Raw genomic sequence first — 20,970 nt, 5'->3', positions numbered from 1 at the left:
TATGAGGGTTTGTGCAAGGTCACACTACAAATAAACGTGGATAAATTACCACTACTGAAACTGATATACCTCTGGGTAAAATTCAGCAGCTGTCTGACCATGAGCAAAAACATAAAGCAGATGAGATGAGAACCTCAACCACACAGCCCCCTCTGTGATTTATGTAAGGTAAGCAGATGGGCTGCGATGGGCAAGATCTGAATTTCTCCAGGGGGTGCATTCAAGAAAAATCAAATTGGATAAACTGGAATAAATTCATGTGCTCATTAGTCTTCGCATGGATAATCTCAAAAACAGCATCGGTAGTTACCGTTTCACCTTTTGCAGTCATTGAATTAAGAATTACCGAAGCAGCCACCAGAGTGCACCAGATACATTTGAGAGCAACTTGCAAGAAAAGAGAGGAACATAAGAAGTGTCCCTCCCTTTTCTTCTTTTCGTCTTTTCTTTTTGCTATGGGAAACAAATCAGCTGTTTAAATATGTATGTGGAGGGCAGTGAGGGAGAAGGTGAAAACTTCCAGAAAGCCGGGAGGGTGTCAGTCTCTTACCTGTGGCCATGTCCTTGCAGTTGCTTCTGTGCCAATTGTTTTGCTTGCTAAATTCCCCCACGTATCGAGCTGCATCTTGATAGTATTGGACATTTTCTTCCATAAAAAATCCTATGAAAATTTGCATATAGGATACACATTAGCTTGCAGGATCAGACCATAAGAAATGTTCATAATGTGCTGGCTAGCAAACAAGTTACCAGCTTTCTGTGTACAAGTCTGCTTTCTGTGGACACGTGTGACTTCATCCCCATCTTTGATATCCAGGGATATGAAGCTGATCTGAAACACCTCCTACATACCAGTACTGTACATTTCAGGGTACTGACTACTCCACATTGTGTATGCTATATGGTACACATTGTAACCGAATGTTGCATCTTCCATATTTTGAAGGGCAACATAAAAGCATTAAAGGTGGAGCTTATCTCACAGATGTGGACACCTGCATGGGACCTAGTCATGTAGTCAACCTTTGTAGTCAGTGTAAATAAACAGACAGTTCTAGAGTGTGATTCATCTTTATGTCCTAAAGTGGAGGTCTAACACAGGGCAGAGGATTTTACCCTCTAAAAGGGTAAAATTTATTTCTCTTTCAATGGAGCATAAAATCACTTGCATGGATGTAGACATCAAGAGTTAAGTAACAGAAATCATACTCTGACTATGTAACCTGTAATATTCTTTTTTATATTATTCCTAGCATTGGTTATTAACGGCTGCAGAACACTATTCACGTATGTAGTGATGTAGTGGAGTGCAACAATACATGAAGTGTGAAGCTTAGTAACGGTTAGATTTCATCTTACAATATACAAACAACTTTCCATTTCATGTGTTTTCTGGCTGCTAGCTGGAACTGTGGAATCACAGTTTGGACAATGGAAGTGCTGCCATTTTATTTGAATGTGAGTTAGGTGAGTGAGCTGATGAGACATTTTCTGCTCAGTTTAAAACCCATCTGAACAAATTTTACAGTCGATAATGCTAGGGAAAGGATGAAACTCTCCTGCATTAAAAATATAATTTAAAAGTCCTGAAGTACAGTTGTACTTTCACTGCAGCCCTGCACTGGTTGTCTAAACGCCCCGGCATTGGTTCTAGAGGGATCTGTGGACCTCAGCAGGAATAAATCCATCTACTGCCATTGAAGTCAGCCTGTGAATTCGAATTTGTATGCTCACCTTTTACTATTTCCTCCAGCCAGTGCTTCTCAGTGGATTGCATTTTTACCTGCTGAAAATTAATGCATCATCAGGAACACGGTATGTGAAAAATCACCCGTCACCTATATAAAATATAGAATCATATATTTATACAAAATATGAAAATCAGTGTGATTTATTTTTTTATTTGGGAAAACTTTAAACAGGAAAAAAAATCACTCTGCAGTGAAGAGTCAAAAGCATATGTTGAACACATGCATGTTCAAACCCTGTAAAGCAGCGATGAAGGATGGTACTGCTGAGAAGTTCCCTTTTTAGCAATTGCTTTGTAAAGCACGAGAACCCTGCGTGATCTGCTTGGCTCTGGTGACTGATTATATTAAGTGTAAAGGCACTGCATGACATCTTAATCTAAATATTTAAACTCTTTGAAGGAGTCTTGGATTCTGTAGCAAGATAGACTGATTTGTAATCTCCTTCCTCAGTGATATCTCCTTTTATCACATAAAGCTATATGCCTCAAACGGTGCATTCTTATCTAGTTGATTACGAACAACCTTACTTTCCAAATAAGCATTCCTGTACCTTGTTAAGAACATGAATATGAACTGCAAACTCAGCAATTACTGACTATAAATTGGTTTAGGCAGAAGATACACCGGTGAGAGAGTGGTGATATTCATGTCAGTTTACAGCAATGATACATCTGTAGATGAAAACTGTCTAGCTGGCTCCACTGTAAATCAGGAATAATTTCATCAAAGAAAACTATGCTGGTGTTACGCTGTCGTAACAGTACAGAGTTTGATCCTATCAAGTTGTCAAGCATAGTAAAGAAAAAAGTGTGCCTAGAGTTAAGCTCCTAAATCCACTTCCACGTTTGAAGTGCGTCACATTAAAGACAGATTTAAGAAGGGAATCTGGTGGTTTTATCACTAATTTAATCCCTATTCTCATTTATTAATAGAACTTACTTCTTTCTAGCTCCTTTTCCCACCCTCCTTGTGATCAAAGAATCATAGAATAGTTTGGGTTGGAAGGGACCTGTAAAGGTTGTCTAGTCCAAGTGCTATACCTACAAAAGCCTTCTTACTCTCCAGTTGACTGGTACAAACTCATTCTGGGTTTTGCCATTCTTAGTCTCCCCCCCTGCCCATGAATGAGGCAGGTTCTTCCCCTTCTCCATCTGCAGTAAAGTTTTCTTTGAGCAGTCCCTGGTGACGCCGCATTGGCTACATCTTGTTTCTGCATTCTTCTTTTTACAGCGGCAGTGCAGCATGTTATGTTGTGCCTTAATTACGATGTGTTTTAAGATGCTTATCAAAGAAAAAGCAGTTTCTATTTTTGTTCTTATAACACCTAATATATATTTAGTTTGGGCAAAGGGCTTTGGAAAGCACTCATTAAACACAGAATGCTTTACATGTTTTTACTTTTCTTTCTGTTGTTTTTTTAGTTATTCTTTAAAGGAAGTTTTATAACTAAGTGGGGCATTTGGCATGCAACCAATTAGCTGAAGTTTTAGAAATGGCCGGGTCCTGAGGATCCTGGTGTTTACATTTTTAGTTTTCTTGGTTTAGTTTAAAAGAGAAAGGTTGGGTCCTTAACAAAATAACTTTGCATTCTACATAGGCTGTTTGACAATCGATGTGCATTTAAAGAAAGAGCCAAAGGTACCAGTAGATAGGTGTAGTGACATACATTAATAGGATGTTTTCTCATCTCATGCTGATGTACTTCCACAGTGACCAGTGAAAACAGACGAGTCTTGTTTGTGTGTTTATGTGAGAAGTTAGGCCTCAATTTTTGCCTTTTGGACGTGGCCTGAGACATGTAGCGAGAGTGCTGTACCTTTGCAGTGGGCGTACAGGGAAATCTTTTCACAGTCCTAAGTTTTGTAGTGGTTTCGTGCCCTTGTTTTTGTGTGTGTGTGTGAGTAGGTACATGCCGATAATTTGTCCCAGTCTCTTGCTCTTGGTGCATACTGCTAGTTAAGCTGTTGTAGCCGTGCTACTAAGCCATTGCTGAAGCAGAACTGTAGTTGTGCCTTCTCTTTTACCCATTCCCTTTGGAAGCTGAGAACATCTGGAGAGGTGGGGCAGCACCAACCTCTTTTATATGCACGTAAATCTGCCCTGATATACCTGTTTAAAAAATCCACATAGTTCCAAATAGGCCTGTTCTTTATTCTAATTTATATGTAAAGCTTACCTGTTGGTACTATTATCTATTTTTTTAGTAAAGTATTTATTTTTGAAAAATTCTAAATATGAAAATTTTTATTAAAAAATTAACAAATTTCATGCCAAAAATATTTTAGTCAAAACACCTTGGCCAGCTGTCTACAGATAAAACATCTTACAGAAGCCATGGAAGAGGCAGACTTTATTAAAACCCACCCCTACCCTCAGTTCTTCACATGAACTTAAAACTAAGGCAGCAGTTGACCTTCAGTGGTGTAAGAAGTGAAAAGGCGCTGCTGTAATGGTTGGTCTATCAAACATCGGCCAAGTTTTCCTGTGCTTGTAATGCTGGGACTCTTCGCAAAATTTCATGGTGACCTTACCCTTTTTAAAGAAATTGGGGATGTCCTGTTTGGCATTCTGTAGAAGGTCACCCTTTTAAGAAGAAATCTACTGGATGAAATTATCCACTTAAGTCAATGACAAAATTCAGTTATGGCTGGATATCACCCCTGAACTCTGCAAAATCACCAGCTGTAAGCACCAAGGACCTCTGAAGGACAAACTGATCTTGCTCAAACATGACGGGAAGTTCTTCCTGTTTGCTTCTCCGCTGGGAGCAACTTCACAGTGACCGTAGGTCGAGATTTCTGTGCTGCGCCTGCTTGGCAGCTCTGTGCTGGAGAACAGCTGCACAGAAAAAGGCATGGTCCATCGGCAACTGCATGGAGCTTTCCTAGTTAGGTGTATGATGGTTTAAGTAAGTTAAGATTCAGACTCCAGATACCTGCATGCTCCAGGTACTGAACTTTTCAGATATTTAACTGCAAGCAAAGCAGTTGCATGATGGTTTTCAGTTTGTTTTAAAAGGAAAAAGGAAATAAAATGCAAGTTACACTCATATGGAAGTTAATCCATTCCCTTATGGCAAAAAGCAATTATAATTCAGCCAAATTATATGCTTCTGTGAATGCAGACACAAACGATAAACCTAAATACTGCACATACATTTACAGGGTACGTTGTAGTTGCCATGGAAAAACCAGGTTTGAGTGTTGCGGTGCAGATTGGGCCTACGGAATCAAAACTACCACCAAGGCAGTGAGTGAATCCCATCTCATCGACGTTTGTGCCGAGGCGCAAGAGGAGGCCGTCCCTACTGAAAAGGCCGACCCAGCGCTGCCTGCTCCGGCTGTCGCCGGTTGGTAGAGCGGGGCCTTGGGGCTAATGGCGGCTCGTTTAAGGCACAGCAGCTCTGAGGCAGCGCGGTCACCTCGTGTCCTTGCCTGACGCTATCACCTGCTGTGATTTTTATAGCAATAGCTTGTAATTAAAAAAAAAATCACTTTTCTGTATGAAAAGTTAAGCACAGAATCATGTGGCGATTCAGTGAAATGGGCAACGTACAAAGCAAACCCTGAACACTGGACGCATTCCTTATTTTTCTTACCACCGGGCTGCATTTGCGACCCCGCAGCCTCGCCAGCCACCTCTGCGGGAGCAGCAGTTCTCGTGTGGCGCGGAGCACCTGCATCCCAGACCACTTACTCGGGTCTGAAACCGCAGCAGCTTGTCTGGCTTTCATGGACCGACGTCTTCGCGGTACCTTAGGACGAACTCCAGCCCGGCTAAGGAACGCTGGGTTTTAACACTACGTGATGTCTGGAAGCACACCAAACGCCTCGGCGGGCGGGCGGCCGCCCCCGCCCGGGCCCGTCGCGGGTCGAGCCGCCGGCGGCCGGTGCACGCCGCGGGCAGCCGCTCCCGGAAGCCGCTCGGTGCCGCCGCGCTCCTGCGCGGCCGCCGCCGCTGCCTCCCGCCGGCCTCGCCCGCGGGGCGCCCGGGCGCCCCGGCCAGGAGGAGGGGCGCGGCCCGGCGGAGCGCGGCGGCGGCCCCGCCGGGCCGCAGGAAGCGCTGCCGTCACCCGGCCCTGCCCCGCTGCGCCGCCGGCGGGAGGCTGGGCCGCGCCGGGCCGCGGCCGGGCCGCCCCGCTCCGCCTCGGCGTCCCCAGAAGGGATGCGGCGGCGCACGCCATGAGCTGGCGGTCCGGCTCCCGCGGCGTGGTCCTCACCGCCTACCACCCCAGCGGCGGCGGCGACGCCCCCGGCGGGTGAGTGGGGGCGCGGGGAGGCCGGGCCGGCGGCGGCAGGCCCGGCGCGGCGCGGCGCGGCGCGGGCAGCAGGTGCGCTCGGGGGCCGCGGGGCGGGGGCGGCGGCAGCGGCGGCCGCCGGGCTGCGGGGCTGCGGGGCTGCGGGCCGTGCAGCGGCGGAGGAGCGGAGCCGGCTCAGCGGGAAGCTGTGGCGCGGGGAGAAGGTGCCTCCGGCCCCCGGGGGCTGGGAGGGCTTCCCCATCTCTGCGCTTTGTCCCGCATCCTCCCAAGCGGCTTTTCCCGTCTTTTTTTTTTGCCCCTTTCTCTAATAACGCCTGCACGTCGCGGAAACCCCAGGCGTTTTGCTGGGCTCCTGAGAGCCGAGTGCAAACAGCAGACGCCGGCTGTTGTCAAGGTGTTTGCGGCTGAAAACAGCTCCCCGGCCACCCGAGTGCGTTGTCGGTGTTAAAACCGAACTGTTCCTGGCCGGTGCGTCTTTAGAGTTGGAGCGTGGAGGGTTTGCAGGGTGCAGTGGTGAGTGCTGCCCCGTGGCTGCCGGGGGAGCTGGAGCCCAGGGTCTTTGGGATCAGGCTGTTTGTGGGATGCGGTGCATAGATTTTCATAGAACCTCTTTGCACTTTACCGCTTTGTTCTTTGCATTATTGGTATTTTTTAAATGAGATAAACAGAAGGCAGGTGCAGGTAATGACAAGATAAACTTTTTAAAGCATTTGCCATTTTGCTTAAAAGGTGAAACTGATAACGGGCAAGGAAGCCAGCTTCACTTTTGTGAAGGCTGAGGACCTCCTAATGCCTCACAGCGTATGTTTAGTATAGGCAGAAGCACTGCTTGCTGGCTTTTCCATAGAATAACCGGAGAGACTGCTGTGTGGAAAGGAGAGTTTTGTCTTTATGGCCCATTCAGTCTTGTCTCTTCCTTGCTGAAACTGTCAACAAAGGTCCCATTGATAAAGATGGGACTTTTATTAATGCCGAGAAGCCAGCTGGAACCGGGAAGGTATTGAGACTGGCACACAGCTTCCATGCGTGCATAGGAAGAGCGTGTCTGATCAGAGATTATAGTCTGATTAAAAGAAGATAAAAGGAAGTACAGTGTGTCACCCTGGACAAAAGATAAGTGATGCACCATGATATGTCACACCAAGAGTCCACGGCAAAAGCAAGAACTGAACTGAGAAATACAGCCTACCCCGTGTTTGAACCACAGAGTCGTGCCTCTCTTTTTATTGAGGTACTTCCTTCTCTGTAAGTAATGTTATTTATCAACGCTGCCTTAAGCCCTGCTGTCATCTTAGCTACATATCTAAGGGCACTGCAGATCTAGTTGTTCACTATTGAATGCAAAATATGTGCATTTCTGCAAGAAAAACACAAAATCCACCGCCTTCTCTATTATTGTTTGTGGTGTTTTTACTTCTTATACCCCTCCTCAAACTTCCCATGCAGGAGGGACAGGATAAAAACCACTTTCCCTGCATAACTTCTGAATAAGGATCTGTGTATCTGTAAACTATCAGGATCGGTTCCCTCCTTTAACACGGGGCTGCCTGGATACATGGCTCTGATACATGGCTCTAATACATGGCTGCAGTTGCTCTTAGCCCTCAGAGGCCCCAGATGCGTGAGCACAGTCCTGAGGGCCCTTCCATGTCCTAGAAACGTGTCTCCCCTGCTAACACCGCACCATTAGGAGCAGCGATCTCATCAGGTTCCCTGCAGCTGCTTCTGGGGACAGCCTCCTGGGTAAACCGAGACTTTGCCATGCAAGTAATGGTGTTCCTTCACAAATTGTTCTGATGTGGGGTGAAGGCAGTGCAGGGGAAATAAATGTGAAAAGCAGCGTCATTTCCTTAGTTATAGCAAATAAGTATGTACATTAAAGCCTGCGCAGAACAGGGGATTCCCACAGTTTGCCTGAATTCCACCGCTGGCAGTGTTACGGCTTTCCAAGCCATGCATGTTTGCCACCTAGCTCCTTAAACTGAGATCAAACAAAACTCTTCTGAAACATTGTTACGTTTCTGTGGGATTTTTGTCCATTTTTCTAACTACTTTCCTTCTTCATCAACATTCCCAAGATGTGCAGAGCTGTGTGATAATAACAGAGCAAATGCCCGAACCTGTATAATTCTGAAATATTTTGTGGAAATAAGTTCTTCCATTATGCTCTGCACAGCATGTAAGTGTACCAGTTCTGCCGTCCAGATTCTGCATTGTATTACTGGTGTGAAAATTGGAACTTACTTTGCCTTTTTAAAAAATAACAAAATAAGAACAACTTTCAGTATCTAGGTTAGCATCTCTCTAATTTGAAAACTCTGTAAATTTTAACAGGGATCAGAATATTAGGAAGCCAATGTAATACAGTGCTAGCTGTAATGAAGCAGCCCTTTTGGAAAGATTAATGGAGAAACTATGTTGAATTATTTTTTCATAGGCATTCAAAATAGTGCATGTTAGAGATTGCTTTGTCTTTGGAGGGCTGGGGAAGTGTGGCACTGGTGCATCCTGGAAAAAGTGATACATTGGCTGTGCTCCAGACAAAGTGGCATCCTAGGAAAGGGCTATACTTCCTAACCATTTGTTTTTTCCTTCAGACATATGGGAAGTCTTGCTTTGTAAGACTTAAGAGTTTTGCTGATCTAATAGATTGATGAGCTACTTTTCTGTTCTTTTTTGGCCCTTTAAAGGCACAATGAGCCTGTCAAATATTTCCTTTAGGAAAGGCTTACCTTACCATTGGTTCACTAGGCTAAAATCTAGAACATCCTCAGTGTGATTACTTCCAAGTTTGACAATTTAGAAATATTGCCTTGACAATGGTGATGCACAAAATAGCATCAGAGCTTTGCCATAGAGAAGTTTATTTTACATTTTACTTTAAAGTAACGGTTAAAGGAGTATCTTTGTACAGTGTAGATATTGATTGTGGGTGAGGTCTGTGATATACCTAAGTATTTCTCTGAGAACTTCCTTAGAGAAATCACAAAGGCAGATTACCCAGTATTAAATTCAATTTTAATAGCTCTCTTTTCCATATTGCTTCAGTTTTCTCACTTCCCAGTTTTAACCTCTTAGATCCACTAATGCTTTATTGGCTGTCACGCTAATTGGATTTTGGTGTCATCTCCTTTTCTTTATGATGTCCATGCACAAGCTTTTAAAATTTCTTCTTGTTTTTCCCATGAAACCATTTGTTGTTTTATGGACTGTGGAAGGTAAAAGTGAATCAGATAGCTCTCAGTCCAAGACCCTGTTTCGGTGACTGCTTGTAGGCCTGTCACCCTCTTGCACGTGAAATGTGAAATCCACACCTTTAAGCATAGACTTCCAGTGCCATTTAGGTTCCTTGCCAGGGTATTTTACCCCTCCTACTGTGGCAGAAAGGACTGCAGGTCCTGTGTCATATTTGCCATCCATATGTAGGCGTTTCGAATAACAACAGTCTTCTCATATGGCTGCGTGGGCTTACCCTCAGGCAATCAAATGCCATGCACTATTTCTGTCCTGTAGAGTGAGTGAATGTGTGTGTTTATGCATATATATATGTATGTGTGTATGTGGATGTATGTAAAAATATTTAAAAAATGTGATTATAAGGCTAAGACCAAGTCTGGAGATTCAGTGGATGGGGAATAGGATACAGCAAAACTACAAGTGAATGCATGCAGACTGCATGTAGAACTAACTGCATGCATACCAGTGCATGAGATAAACTTCCGCTACAGAGCATTTTCAAGAGCCAAGCCTAAAATGCAAAGTGAGTAACAGATAAATGATTTTAAATGCGGTGGCCGCTGGAGGTTGACTTTGCTTTTCTCTCCATGCCTTTGTTGTGTGTGAGAGGCTGCCTTTCTGTATCGTCTCCCGTGCTGCACCAGATTGTCGTGTGCATCACAGCCTCCCTGTGTCTGTCCCAGTGAGTCACTGTACCTGCTCACCAGCAGCCAGCACGTGCGCTTTTGCTGCCAGTTCACCTACACTTCTCTAACTTACATCGGAAGAGCAGTTTGAGTTTTGAAGCTTTGCAAGCCAGTGCCTGTTTAACAACATATGCTCCCGAGGGCTTGTGAATCTTCATATTGCTAGTGACTTAAGAAGGACTGCAACATTTCATAGAGCCTAGGACACGGCATTTGCCATATTGAAATCTTGTGTTTGGTTTGCTGGTAGTCACTTGCAAAATGAGAACAATCAGTTGAGTTGCCCTGAGTTGGAACTAAACCCCAGACCAGTTCTGGAAAGAGTGTTGTAACCCTTAGCTGCTGTAAGAGAGAAGATTGCTGCCAGTTCTGGAAAGAGTGTTGTAATGCTTAGCTACTGCAAGAGAGAAGATTGCTGCCGCCTCAGGTCTCCTCTTTCGAGTGACGCCTGCTAGCCAGAGCCTGCGGTCCCCGAGGCTCACTGTCCCGCTTCATTACTGAATCCGCATGACTTTGGGAGACACCAGCTGAAGCTTGGATCTGTGTGGCAGTGAAACCAGGGCGTCTGAGTTGGGTTTTGCTGTAGAGAAGTGCCCTTTTTGGTGGGTTACTGTGTAAGTCTGTATAAAACAAAATACTTATTTTTATATGCCTTTGTAAATATGAGCCTTGCTAAATTAGTAGTGGCAGCATCTGTGTTCACTGTGAGGATGGGTGACAAGTGAGGGGCATAAAATACTTGGTGTTTCCTACAGACAGCTGTGGTCTAAATCACTCACTCATTGCTTGATCTCCCTGAGAAAGAAACCAGATGATAGATGTCCTTTGAGCTTGGAAAAATGACAAAGACTTCTGCTATGAATTGCCCACAATATATCATTTTTTCAAACGTTGACCATAATAGACATTACAAATCACACATACAAGAGGAGTTTATTCTTTCCTTACCAGAATAATCTGCCTCATTCATTGTTCAAATATTTGCTCAGTTTAATCTGAAGACTTAATAGTTTGCATCTTAAGCCAAGAAGAAATCTAGTAGTATGCATGAATTCGTGCCTTTTTTCAAGGGCAATTTCCACCTCTGTTCTTTCAGAGAGAAAAGTTCTCATTCCTTTTGCCCTCTTTTCCTGCCAGTGACTCACTCTTGGAATTGAAATCCAGTGAAATCCAGTATGAAGGACTAAAGCACTGTTAGGGGTACATGTAATGCCCAGTGCACAAGCAACAAACTCACAAGCTGATTACTCACAACTGACTTCAGCTGGTGGAGCCTTTTGCAATTTCATTTGCAACCTGCTAGTATAGCACAGATTTCAGGTTCTCCATATCATCACAGCATTTGTTGTTCCTACCCCTGTAATCTGTCTTTTGTGACGCCAGTAGGGATGGCTCAGCACAGGACCTTCCATGTGTGGCTTTGCTTCTGGAAAGCAAAGACCTATCACACCGTGACTGACTTCACAAAATCATAGCAGTCTTTTTATCTGCTAAGTTTACGGGCTCTACATGAGCACAGTCTTTGTCTAAATGCATTAGAAAAATCTTTCCTGCCTTGGATTTGCCTGCTAATTTAAACTGTTTATTGTCTGATGCCTACCAATTATCTAAATGCATTACAAAAATCTTCCTGCTTTGAATTTGCCTACTAATTTGAACAGTGTTTATTGTTCAAACCCTACCAACATCTTTAGATAGAGCTGACAGGCAACAATACATTAAGTTGCTTTATTTAGCATTGCTTTTGTGTCTTTTGTATTTCATGCATGTATAATATGTAGTATACTGCAGACCCTTAATGTGTTGCTTAGTTATTGGTGTATTAATCCCAGTAACTTGATCTACTGACAGCAAGATGTGGTATCCCAACATTTCCTGCTTCCTTGATTCTGGATTCCTGCTTCATGGGGTTCCCCCTTCCCCCAGTTTGCACCTTATTTCTTCTTTGAATTTATCTTGCTCCTGCCTTTGGTTCTTGCTATGTCTTTCCAATCAATTAAAAAGCCCTCCTAGTGCCTGTTACCTGTTGTCAAGTCGTGGCTCAATTTTATCTTGGTAGATGGAGCAAATAATTCTCTTTGACTCTCTTTGTTTCTTCAGTCTGAAAAGTCTTTTTACGACACTTTCCTTCAGCATTTTCAGCATCCTTCTTTACACTTGCCCTGCTACTTTGCTTCTCCTTCACCCGCCAGCCTGAATTACATGCAGTACTTCAGTGTCAGTCTCATGGGTGTCACCTACACAGGTAAAATCACTTCCTTGCTGCTAATTACCTTGCTGTTAATTACCGCCTCAACCAATTGTATATACTGCAGTCAGGCTGTCTTGTTTTTCTAAGAATCCTGGTTGAATTCACTTTGAGTTGTATGTCCTTTCTGAGCCCCTCTCTGATCTCCTCAAGCTCTTCTTTTTCAGTGCAATCCTCATTGTGTAGATGTAGTCACTGTTTCTTGCACTTAGACATCCATTTAGCATCTGTCAGTATGATAAAACAACATTATTTCAACAAGCCTGGTTCACTATGTGACCTAGATTATTCAGCGCCGTGGATGTATATTTGATTTAACACCCTTTGCTATCAATGGAAACAGTCTATTCAGTTATACTCTGGGTCAGGCCCTTAGAGTAGATGTAAAATGAGAATAACTGTGCTGAATCAGTGGAGCTACATAAGCAGAAAAGAGGAAAATTGGGGCCCTCAGCATATAGGCTTTCTTTTTTGTTTTAATGACATACAGAGAATGAGATGTCATGCTTGTCTAGCTATAAGGAATGTGAAGCATAAAGGCCTTTTGAACATTTTAATTAAGGGCTTTCCCTTTTTTTCTTGAGTGTGTACAAATCTAGATGATACAGAGCATAATACCATGTACTACTAGATGTGCTGTTATAAGCATATAGACCTTATGCAAAACTAGAATGTAACTGAACTTCCGATGAGCAAAGTGCCAGAGGAGCTGTGTAAATCTGAACTCCAACGTTCGCTTTAAGTGTGGTATCAGCTTAATATTTTTTTATTGTTTTTCTAAGTTATTTTTCTTCGAAGAGCAGGATTGTCGAACTTGTTTTCAAATAAGACTAATGGCATTATCAATCTGCTGATACTGGCACTTGATTAAAAAGTGTTATAATCTATTGTTATTGCCAATATTTTACTCAATTTGTAACTTACTAGAGAGGCTGGAGCTGAAACCTGTAAGGTTTTAAAAGGCTACTCATACATGTTTTGGTAACATCTGCAATGCCAGGACCCTTGTCCTTGTTATGCTTTTTTACTAGAGTTACTGAGTACGCATCTTCATTCTTTTCTTCTATGATTCAGAATACTACGGCTGAACAGAGGCCGTAATGACAGTAAGTGATACAGCGAGGTTCCTGCTGTGAGTGGTGTTGCAGATTCCTGTTCTGCATGGGTTACTGATTGCCGCTCCAGACCCCTTGGCCAGGGGAAGAAAAACTCCACACTCGTAAGTTTTGAGTATTTCCAACATGACAGTGGACTGTTTTGTGAGGGCTGCTGGTTTTGCAATGAACTTGCCTCTGCCTTGGAGTCTTGATCTCAAAATAATGTTCAGGCAGGAAATGTAAGTATTTATAGTCAAATAAATAGGAAAAAAGGTAGGGGTTTTGTTTTTTAAAGTATTTGTATGTGTGCAAAATAAATAGATTTGATTTATTTCGTAAGTACAATTGTAGCCATCATTTTCTGAGGTATATTTTTGGTGATACCCCAAGCAGCATATGGGATGAGCACCTAAGCAATTTACCCCTCTGCGCTCCCAAAAAAGCTGAAGCTATGAACTTATTCTTTGGTCATTTTGTGCCAGCTCTTTTGTATTACAGTAGAATAAAAGTGTGCACAGAAACTGTTACTTACCTGGTCATACCTTCCTGTAGATAAGCTGCTCAATATTCCCCCTTGTTTTATGACTCTGTTCCCTGCCCTTCCTGCTCCAGCATCCCAGTCCTGTTAGCCTAGAAATGCTTTAATGAGAATTTCAGAGATTTTATCTGTCATCTTTCTGCAACATCCTTCTTTCCTAGGGAGGCTTCTTAGGCCAAAAGGTGAGAATAAAAATGTGTTAGAATGTTTACTTTGCAGGGCCCCCAGTATTGTTGGAGGACTTAAAATGGTTTGGGGTGAAGGATTTGAGGAGGAGCAAACGTGAATGTTTTTAGCATGCTTAGAAATATGGTCGAAGGTACACCACACATGAGAAAGCAACAAGGTAAGAATAATGCTGTCTTCAGCAAATAATATCTTATCATGCATACTCAGTGCCAAACTGCGGCAGAACAGTTGGCATGTTTTGCTTGATTTAGCATCAGTACAAATCTTCAATTTACCACTCCTGAGACTACCTCTTCTTCCTGTCCACCAGTCCTTAAACTGCCCAGACAGCTTTTACTCTGGCTTAGAGGAGTCAGATATTTTGACTTCACTTCCCTATTTGAAAACCAGGAAAATACTTAAGAGGATGTGTGAGAATTGTTTGGTCAATGTTTAGTGATATGTGCTTAGTAAAGTACACTTTAATTTTTATTATTTTTAATCAGTTGATTGTTTTCAGCTGATTTCTATGTAATTGTCAGAACAATAGTTGGCAGTACTCAAGGCCACTGATGAAATATTGTGTCTATCAGAAATTCTCTGCCTTTGATAAAATACAACAGCAAGGTCCAGGAGTATACTATATCCAGAGGTAACAGGGAGCTTTGCCCCTGGTTTAAGAGAGTGCAAGGTTAGATTTTAACTGTACAAATAAAGCAGAAAGTTCTGGTAAGGCTCATAGTGGCCCAAGGAGTCATATAGTAATTGTGGTTATAGCTGTGGTTATGAGCCTATGATCCCTCATACAAAGCAAGAGGCTTGGAGCAGTAACCAGAAGCCTCAGCTACTGAACAGCGAGGAAGCCCTGGTAAGTGCCGTCCGACACACAGCTGTGACTCACTGGCCAGTCACAGCGGGAGACCAGAGCTGTCCTTACCATGGGCCAGGGGAAGATGCTTTCTCTCTTGGCAGTTGCCCAGAGGATGATAGATCTAACAGCTCTGTAATGTAGCTTCTGGAGCCCCACCGCGTGATTCCCTTTGCCACAACCAGATAAGAGAACGCTGGTAACGGTGTTATCACTGTGGGAATAGTTATGCCCATCATTACAACCCGTTTAGAGAGTGGGCTTTCGTGTCCTACTAAACTCATTCTGATGGCTTGGCTGTGTCATCTTCTCCTGAGAAGCCTGTATTTCGGGTAGACTTGAGGAATATCTTTTTGTTCTGTTGAAAGTATTATCTCAGGAGAGAGATGCCACGCAATTTCCTGAAACTTTTTCTTTTCATCTCAGAGTGCCTCCTAAGGCTTGTCCTGAACCAGCAGAAGTTTTCATGTGCAGTGAGAGTGGGTGCAGGTCATGGCCATATTAGGCTGAGATAAGTGGAGGCTGAAAAGAGTGGGGTTGTCACTGAAAGTGGAGTTTCCTTCCATCTCTCACCTACGCCTTCCTAATGCTTTTCTTGCCCTGTCATTGGCATTTCTGAGCTGACTGAAGTATGTTGTGCTGCATCAAAAAAAAAAAAAATCCAACTGAAAGCCATAGTTTTTTGCAAGTGTTGTTTTCAGACAGATTGGTTTCTTAACCTAGCTCAGCAAGTGGCTGCATCAGTGATGGTGCTGGCACAAGGGAAGTGATGGAAACCCACAGGAAAGGCGGATTTGACAGAACCCTCTGGCAGCAGCCTACATCTGTGCCAGCTTAATGTAGTCATTAGGGGGCTGCGATTTGACAAGATAAGTCATTTTTCTGAGTCCTGCTACTGGCTATGGCCACATCCTGTGAGAGGCTCATCTGATACAATTTAACTCCATTGGTTCAGATTTGTTAAAAAGATATTTGTTAACTTTGTACTGACAGGTTTTTAGTCAGTTCAGGTACAGCTTGTCCTTTAGCAGCCACTCTAAAGCTAGTGTAAGCTTCATCTCCGGCTCATTTAGTCCTGACTCATACCACTCAGTGCTTCAGTTGTGTGCATGTCCTCTACCTGCAAAAGGCAGGCTGCGATGTGAGAAGAGATCCTTGGGATCCAGGGAACACCTGCGCTCCTCTTACGGAGCTGTGGATAACCTGCCGTCCCCTCGCTGTCAGCGTGTGGCATCGTGCAGCCTGCCTCACCAAAAGAAACAAAAGCCCAGCTTGGATTCCCACACACTGTAATGAGGTAAATTAAACTGCAGTTGCTAAATTATGGTTGGTCGACGGTTGATAAGCTCTTGAAAGCTTGCTGATTTGTGCCTTGTTTAAACACGCCTTTCTTTGCTCTGAACTTTGCACCAGAGAGATCGCTTTGGTTTCGTAGTGCCCCAGGTAGTCCATCAAAACAGTATCAGGAATGAGAAGTATAATCAGAATAGCTCATACGATTTCCTATAGGAAACACAACCTAACTTTTCATCACAGTAATGTTTTCTGGTTTAAGGGTAAAAAAGACTAAGACATCAAATATCTAAGACATTATACAAATATAAGTCACTGAAAATATTATGTACTAACTAAAACGTCCAAGCATCTGTCCGGTGACCCAAATTCTGCCTGCCACCTTCTTTCAGAGGAGGATATTTATGCTGTGGTACTTGTTCTCCTTTGAGGTAAAAGCTAAGAAAAAGACTGTGTGTGTTTGAACTTCTTACTGTGGATGATACATACAAGAACAAACTAAAACATGATCTTTTTTTCTCCTAGTAAGCAGGAGCTGCTTATGAAAGTTTATGGGAAACTTTATGAGCTTCATGCTGTGAAAGCTGGTATTTGGCACTTTGTACTTCAAATCAGAACTAACAGCTTATGAAGATGTATGGTATTAAAATCTGTGTGATGTGTCACAGTGTTTTGGTTTTTGGGCCTTGCTTGAGCTTTTGAAGTGGTTGTTTAAGAAAGTTTTGTCATCCTGTATTAGGGAGTGTAAGGGAGACATTCGCTTACATGTTTTTGCTCACTGTCCATTTGCTGAATTATTTGATACAGATTTCACTAAACACAGACCTCAGTATAGGTTGTGATAATTTTTCTTAATTTTAAATATATGTATGTATTTAATCTCTGACATTCAGATTAGGCGTAAATTCAGTTTTTGTTGTATACATTTGAAGAAGTTGCTAAGTGAGATCCAGTTAGTTAGCAGCTAGGGGTTAGCTGGGGTGAAAAATGCATCTGGAGCCAGATCGTCCTTCTGTACGTCTGCACAGGGCCTTGCCAGCGAGAAGCGGGGCAAGGGATGGGATGGGATGACAAAGCACTCAGCGTAAGCAACCTTATATGACAGTCTTTTCAAACCTTTCAAATTGTGTATTATAGTCTAAGTTTGTATGTAAAATTTTGTAGGAGCCTGGAGCCAGGCTCTTGGCTGTTTTTTAGCAACAGGGTGTTCCCTCCCCTATGAAAGCCGGGATTCCTCCTGGGAAACAGGTTACTGGGCTGTGCTGAGTGGTAGCTTTCTTGGGGTACATCTCCATGGCAGTGTGCTCAGACCTTAGCCCAGCAGCAGCATGACCCCATCAGATAGCTGTGTAGCTGTATTCATGTGGGTTTGAGCCTACGCCGAGAAACCTTTCCTTCAGCCTGGTTCTGTTTCTTTCCCCCTCCCCGTGTGTGGTATGGTCTTGACACAGGTGCACAACCTCTGATTCTGGACAAGGTCGGTGCCTTTTGTACCGTGCTCTGTTATGTTAGTCTCGTGGAGGTTTTTGAAAGCCTATTTCTTTCTCGCCCTCCAAGTCTTCTCACATGGGTATTTTTGTATAAAAATGTAATTCAACTTTGATCCAAAGGAGCTTCTTCAATTGGATAAAGGATATTTCTCCAAGTAGGTTATCTTGCACAAATCACTAGTAGGAGATAGTGTTCTTAAGTAGAAGAATCAAGGTCACATCTGCATATGCTGCTTTGTTGGGTTTTTTTCTTCTTCATTTTATTTGCAGCCTTCCTTATAGATAAAGCTGTAGATAATCTTAGTGCCTGTACACGCAAACATTTTTACGTGGGTGTATTGGTAAATACCTTTATTTGTTTTTAAAATGTGTCCTGACTGGTGTAATTTTGTGTACAGGTATAGCTGTAATTCAGTTTGCTGGCTAGGAACATTCTTAGTTTTTTGCTAGCAGTGTTGCAACCATTTTTGATACAAAACCCCTTTTATTGCTCTACTATAAATTTCTTTCTACAATTCTGATTTCCTTTAATTAAGACTAGAAGTTCTTCTCTGGATGGATTTCTTTCCTTCCATTCTATAATACATATATTATGTAAGTATATATGGTTGTATGTGAATAGATGATCTGGAATTCTATGGATTTGATTTCTGCTTTATATGGAACGATGGTTTCATCCCATCTGAGCACACATGTCATTTTCTAGGTATGCATATTAACCTCTTCCTTAAGATTTGTTTTATTTTCCTTTCATTTTGTTTTATTCAACTTGCAAATGAGGATTGGGAGGTAAAAGCTTTTTGTTACAATATGCAGCATCATCTATTAATGAATATCTCTGAAATAATGAGGGACTCTTACACTCAGAATATTGTAGGACTGCTTAAAACCTATTAAAATTGCAAAAGTTTTCTGGTGTCCATCAGGTGTCCCACAATATTATGTGATCTTTGCAAAAAAACCCCTGTTCTTAAGCATATTTGGGAATTCGGAGGTCTGGAAATGAAAAGTAACTGGAGAATTTCTCGTTTTACACACCATTGTTCCAATAATTATAAAGGCCGTTCACCTGTCACTTTCATGTAAAACTTCGAAGGTGACTTTTTCAGGTAATTTATTCCATTATACCACCACACTGTTGACGTGAGAAACTAATCTCTGTTTCTATTTAAGTTGACATTATCTTACTTTTGTAGGACTCTGGAATTGCTGAACATGTTTTGTACTTATCCTTCATTTTATTTTTTTAGGTGCATTCCCCATTTTTTAATTGAAGATACGTTTATGCCAATATATTCTTTATATCATTACTGAATGACTTTCTGTCTGGTTTTAAGAACTTTTACTCACTTACCTGTAGTTTAAGTTATAGCAAGATTCTTCTGAAGACTGATGAGATTTATCTGAGTCAAAATATTAGTATGAAGTTAAATTTTTTGACTTAAGGTAGAAAATTAAAACTGTTCAGGGAAACATACCCTAAAAGCACAAGATGCTTTTGCAAGTAGGAGCAACACTTTTGCCGCTTATAGTAACCAGTGAGGGAATTGTAGTATTTTAAAGCTTTGATTTTTATTGTTAACTGTTACTTTGGTTCTGTGGCTTGTTCTGAGCTAGCCAGAGATGATCCTTTGTCCCACTTCAAGCTGCTGCTGTCACGACTAGCCATTGCTAGTACTTTAAACAAGGAAATTACTTCAATAACTCCCAAAGTGCCATGGCGTCTTCAAGAGAAGGACATTCATTTATTGATTCGTAAGCTGCCTCGTGGCTGGCCTCATTAGCTCTGGAGGTGCAGAGCGTGCGTTTCCCAGGCCTTTGTCCTGATCCCAGAGTACATTGTATCCTTCACTGATGGTTAGTTGTCCACCAAGGTGGTCTGTCAAACAGTAGCTTGGCAATTTTACCTCAGGAAGTCCACCATCACCTTAAAGGTTTTCAAGCTCTGTGAGTCCGTGTACCATCCAGTCTTCTTCCAACTGGTTGCCATCTGAGAAGGGTGGGAGAGTGCTGCTGCAGTGAGGGGTCATGGGACAATCAGCTGTGCCAGGCTACTAAAAGGACATCCATATCCATTTAGTTTCTTAAGGAGAAGGCTTGTGACCCTTACGAGCGGAAGAAGGTATTGCTTTGTCTTTTTCCGTTACCAAGGATCCCTCATGCCACAGGTTTTGCTTTCTCAGAAGCATCTGCTTTGCATGGTTGTCACCAAGTTGCTGCTGCTAGGCAAGTGGGAGGTTGCGTGCCCAGTATCTGTCTGAGTGAGCTCTCCATAATACTGAGGAAATTGTTGCAGTTCAGGAGATGCAAGCAAGACGTCTTGCATGTTCCTTGTGCTAGATACACCAAGGTCTGCCTGCCCCTGTTTCTCTGGCTTGATGCTCTGGAAGAAAGGCAAGGTGGCTGGCATATCCAGCTGTGGCAGGCTCACCTATGGATAACTACTGGGCAGACGTGGCTGTACACTCTGGTTCCCTTAAAGGATGCCTTGCAGGTGTTTTCCTAATGACCTCTAGGATTAAAAGGGATTAAGGAAAAACTAATGACAAGGGCCATTCCAAGTGCTTTGTACAGTTCTGGGATTCCAGGTCTTCTGCTGTGTCAAGCTGAAGGAACAATACAAGGGAAAAAGGAGTGGCATTGGGGGTTTTGTGGGAAGTGGCTTAACTACTCGAAGGGTGACGGTGTTACTTTGGATGTCTCCTGGTGACCTCCAGTGGAAGAAAGCCTAGCTGTTGGCTGGAGATGCAGTGCTGAGGTGATGCTGATGCCCTTTCCGTGGCTGTAGACCCACCGCTATTTCTGAATAAAGAATCATTCTCTGCTGTGGCCGCAGAGAGCGGTGATTCGCACTGGGCTGGTGGCGTGCTTCAGTCGTGCATCTAGTTGGCTCTGCTCAGTGTTATCACACAGTCCTCTGACAGGCCCGGCAGCTGGAGTTTTCCCACATAGTCTCTCCTAGTAAAGAGACATACCTGTCCCTTTCCCCCGAATCGGACTGTGTGTACAGCAGGCTAGCTGCCTTACTGCTTGTGCTGTCTTTGGAGGGGTCTGCCTGTAAGGATGGGGAGATTCCAGGGTCTGGCACGTGGTTGTTTTGGGGTGTGGAGTTAGGCTGCTCAGAGAAGGATGCTCAAAGGGCGGTGTCTGCCTCTTACGAGTTACTGTAAGGGTGGGGTGGCCTTGAGGTGTCACCCTTGGGGGCATCCCCCTGGGGCGCTCCGAGGTTGCGCTGGTGTGAAGCCTGTGTGAACAGAGAAGGAATTGGAGCCGAAGAGCATTACTTTGGCACTCCTGGGGAAGAGGCAGCTTCAGTGTATTACCTCGTCGTTTAAA

At 43.3% G+C, this 20,970-nt stretch overlaps 1 protein-coding gene across 4 annotated transcripts in view; it reads left to right on the top strand.

Annotated features, from left to right (window-relative positions):
• The window catches only part of ARHGAP18 (Rho GTPase activating protein 18), a 106,352-nt gene that overhangs the window by 29,220 nt on the left and 56,162 nt on the right, over positions 1–20,970 (top strand). For 2 of the 4 annotated variants that reach the window (XM_072855833.1, XM_072855835.1), the window contains exon 1: positions 5,824–6,009. The exons of the other annotated variants lie outside the window; for them this stretch is intronic. In XM_072855833.1, the coding sequence (XP_072711934.1) occupies positions 5,933–6,009 (77 nt within the window). In that variant the 5' untranslated portion in view covers positions 5,824–5,932. Of the gene's footprint in view, positions 1–5,823; positions 6,010–20,970 lie in introns of those variants that run through there. 4 annotated transcript variants of the gene reach the window in all.

This window comes from Ciconia boyciana, chromosome 3 (genome assembly GCF_034638445.1).
Source record: "Ciconia boyciana chromosome 3, ASM3463844v1, whole genome shotgun sequence".
Taxonomy (NCBI): domain Eukaryota; kingdom Metazoa; phylum Chordata; class Aves; order Ciconiiformes; family Ciconiidae; genus Ciconia; species Ciconia boyciana.
This window is presented reverse-complemented; position numbering and strand designations above follow the sequence as displayed.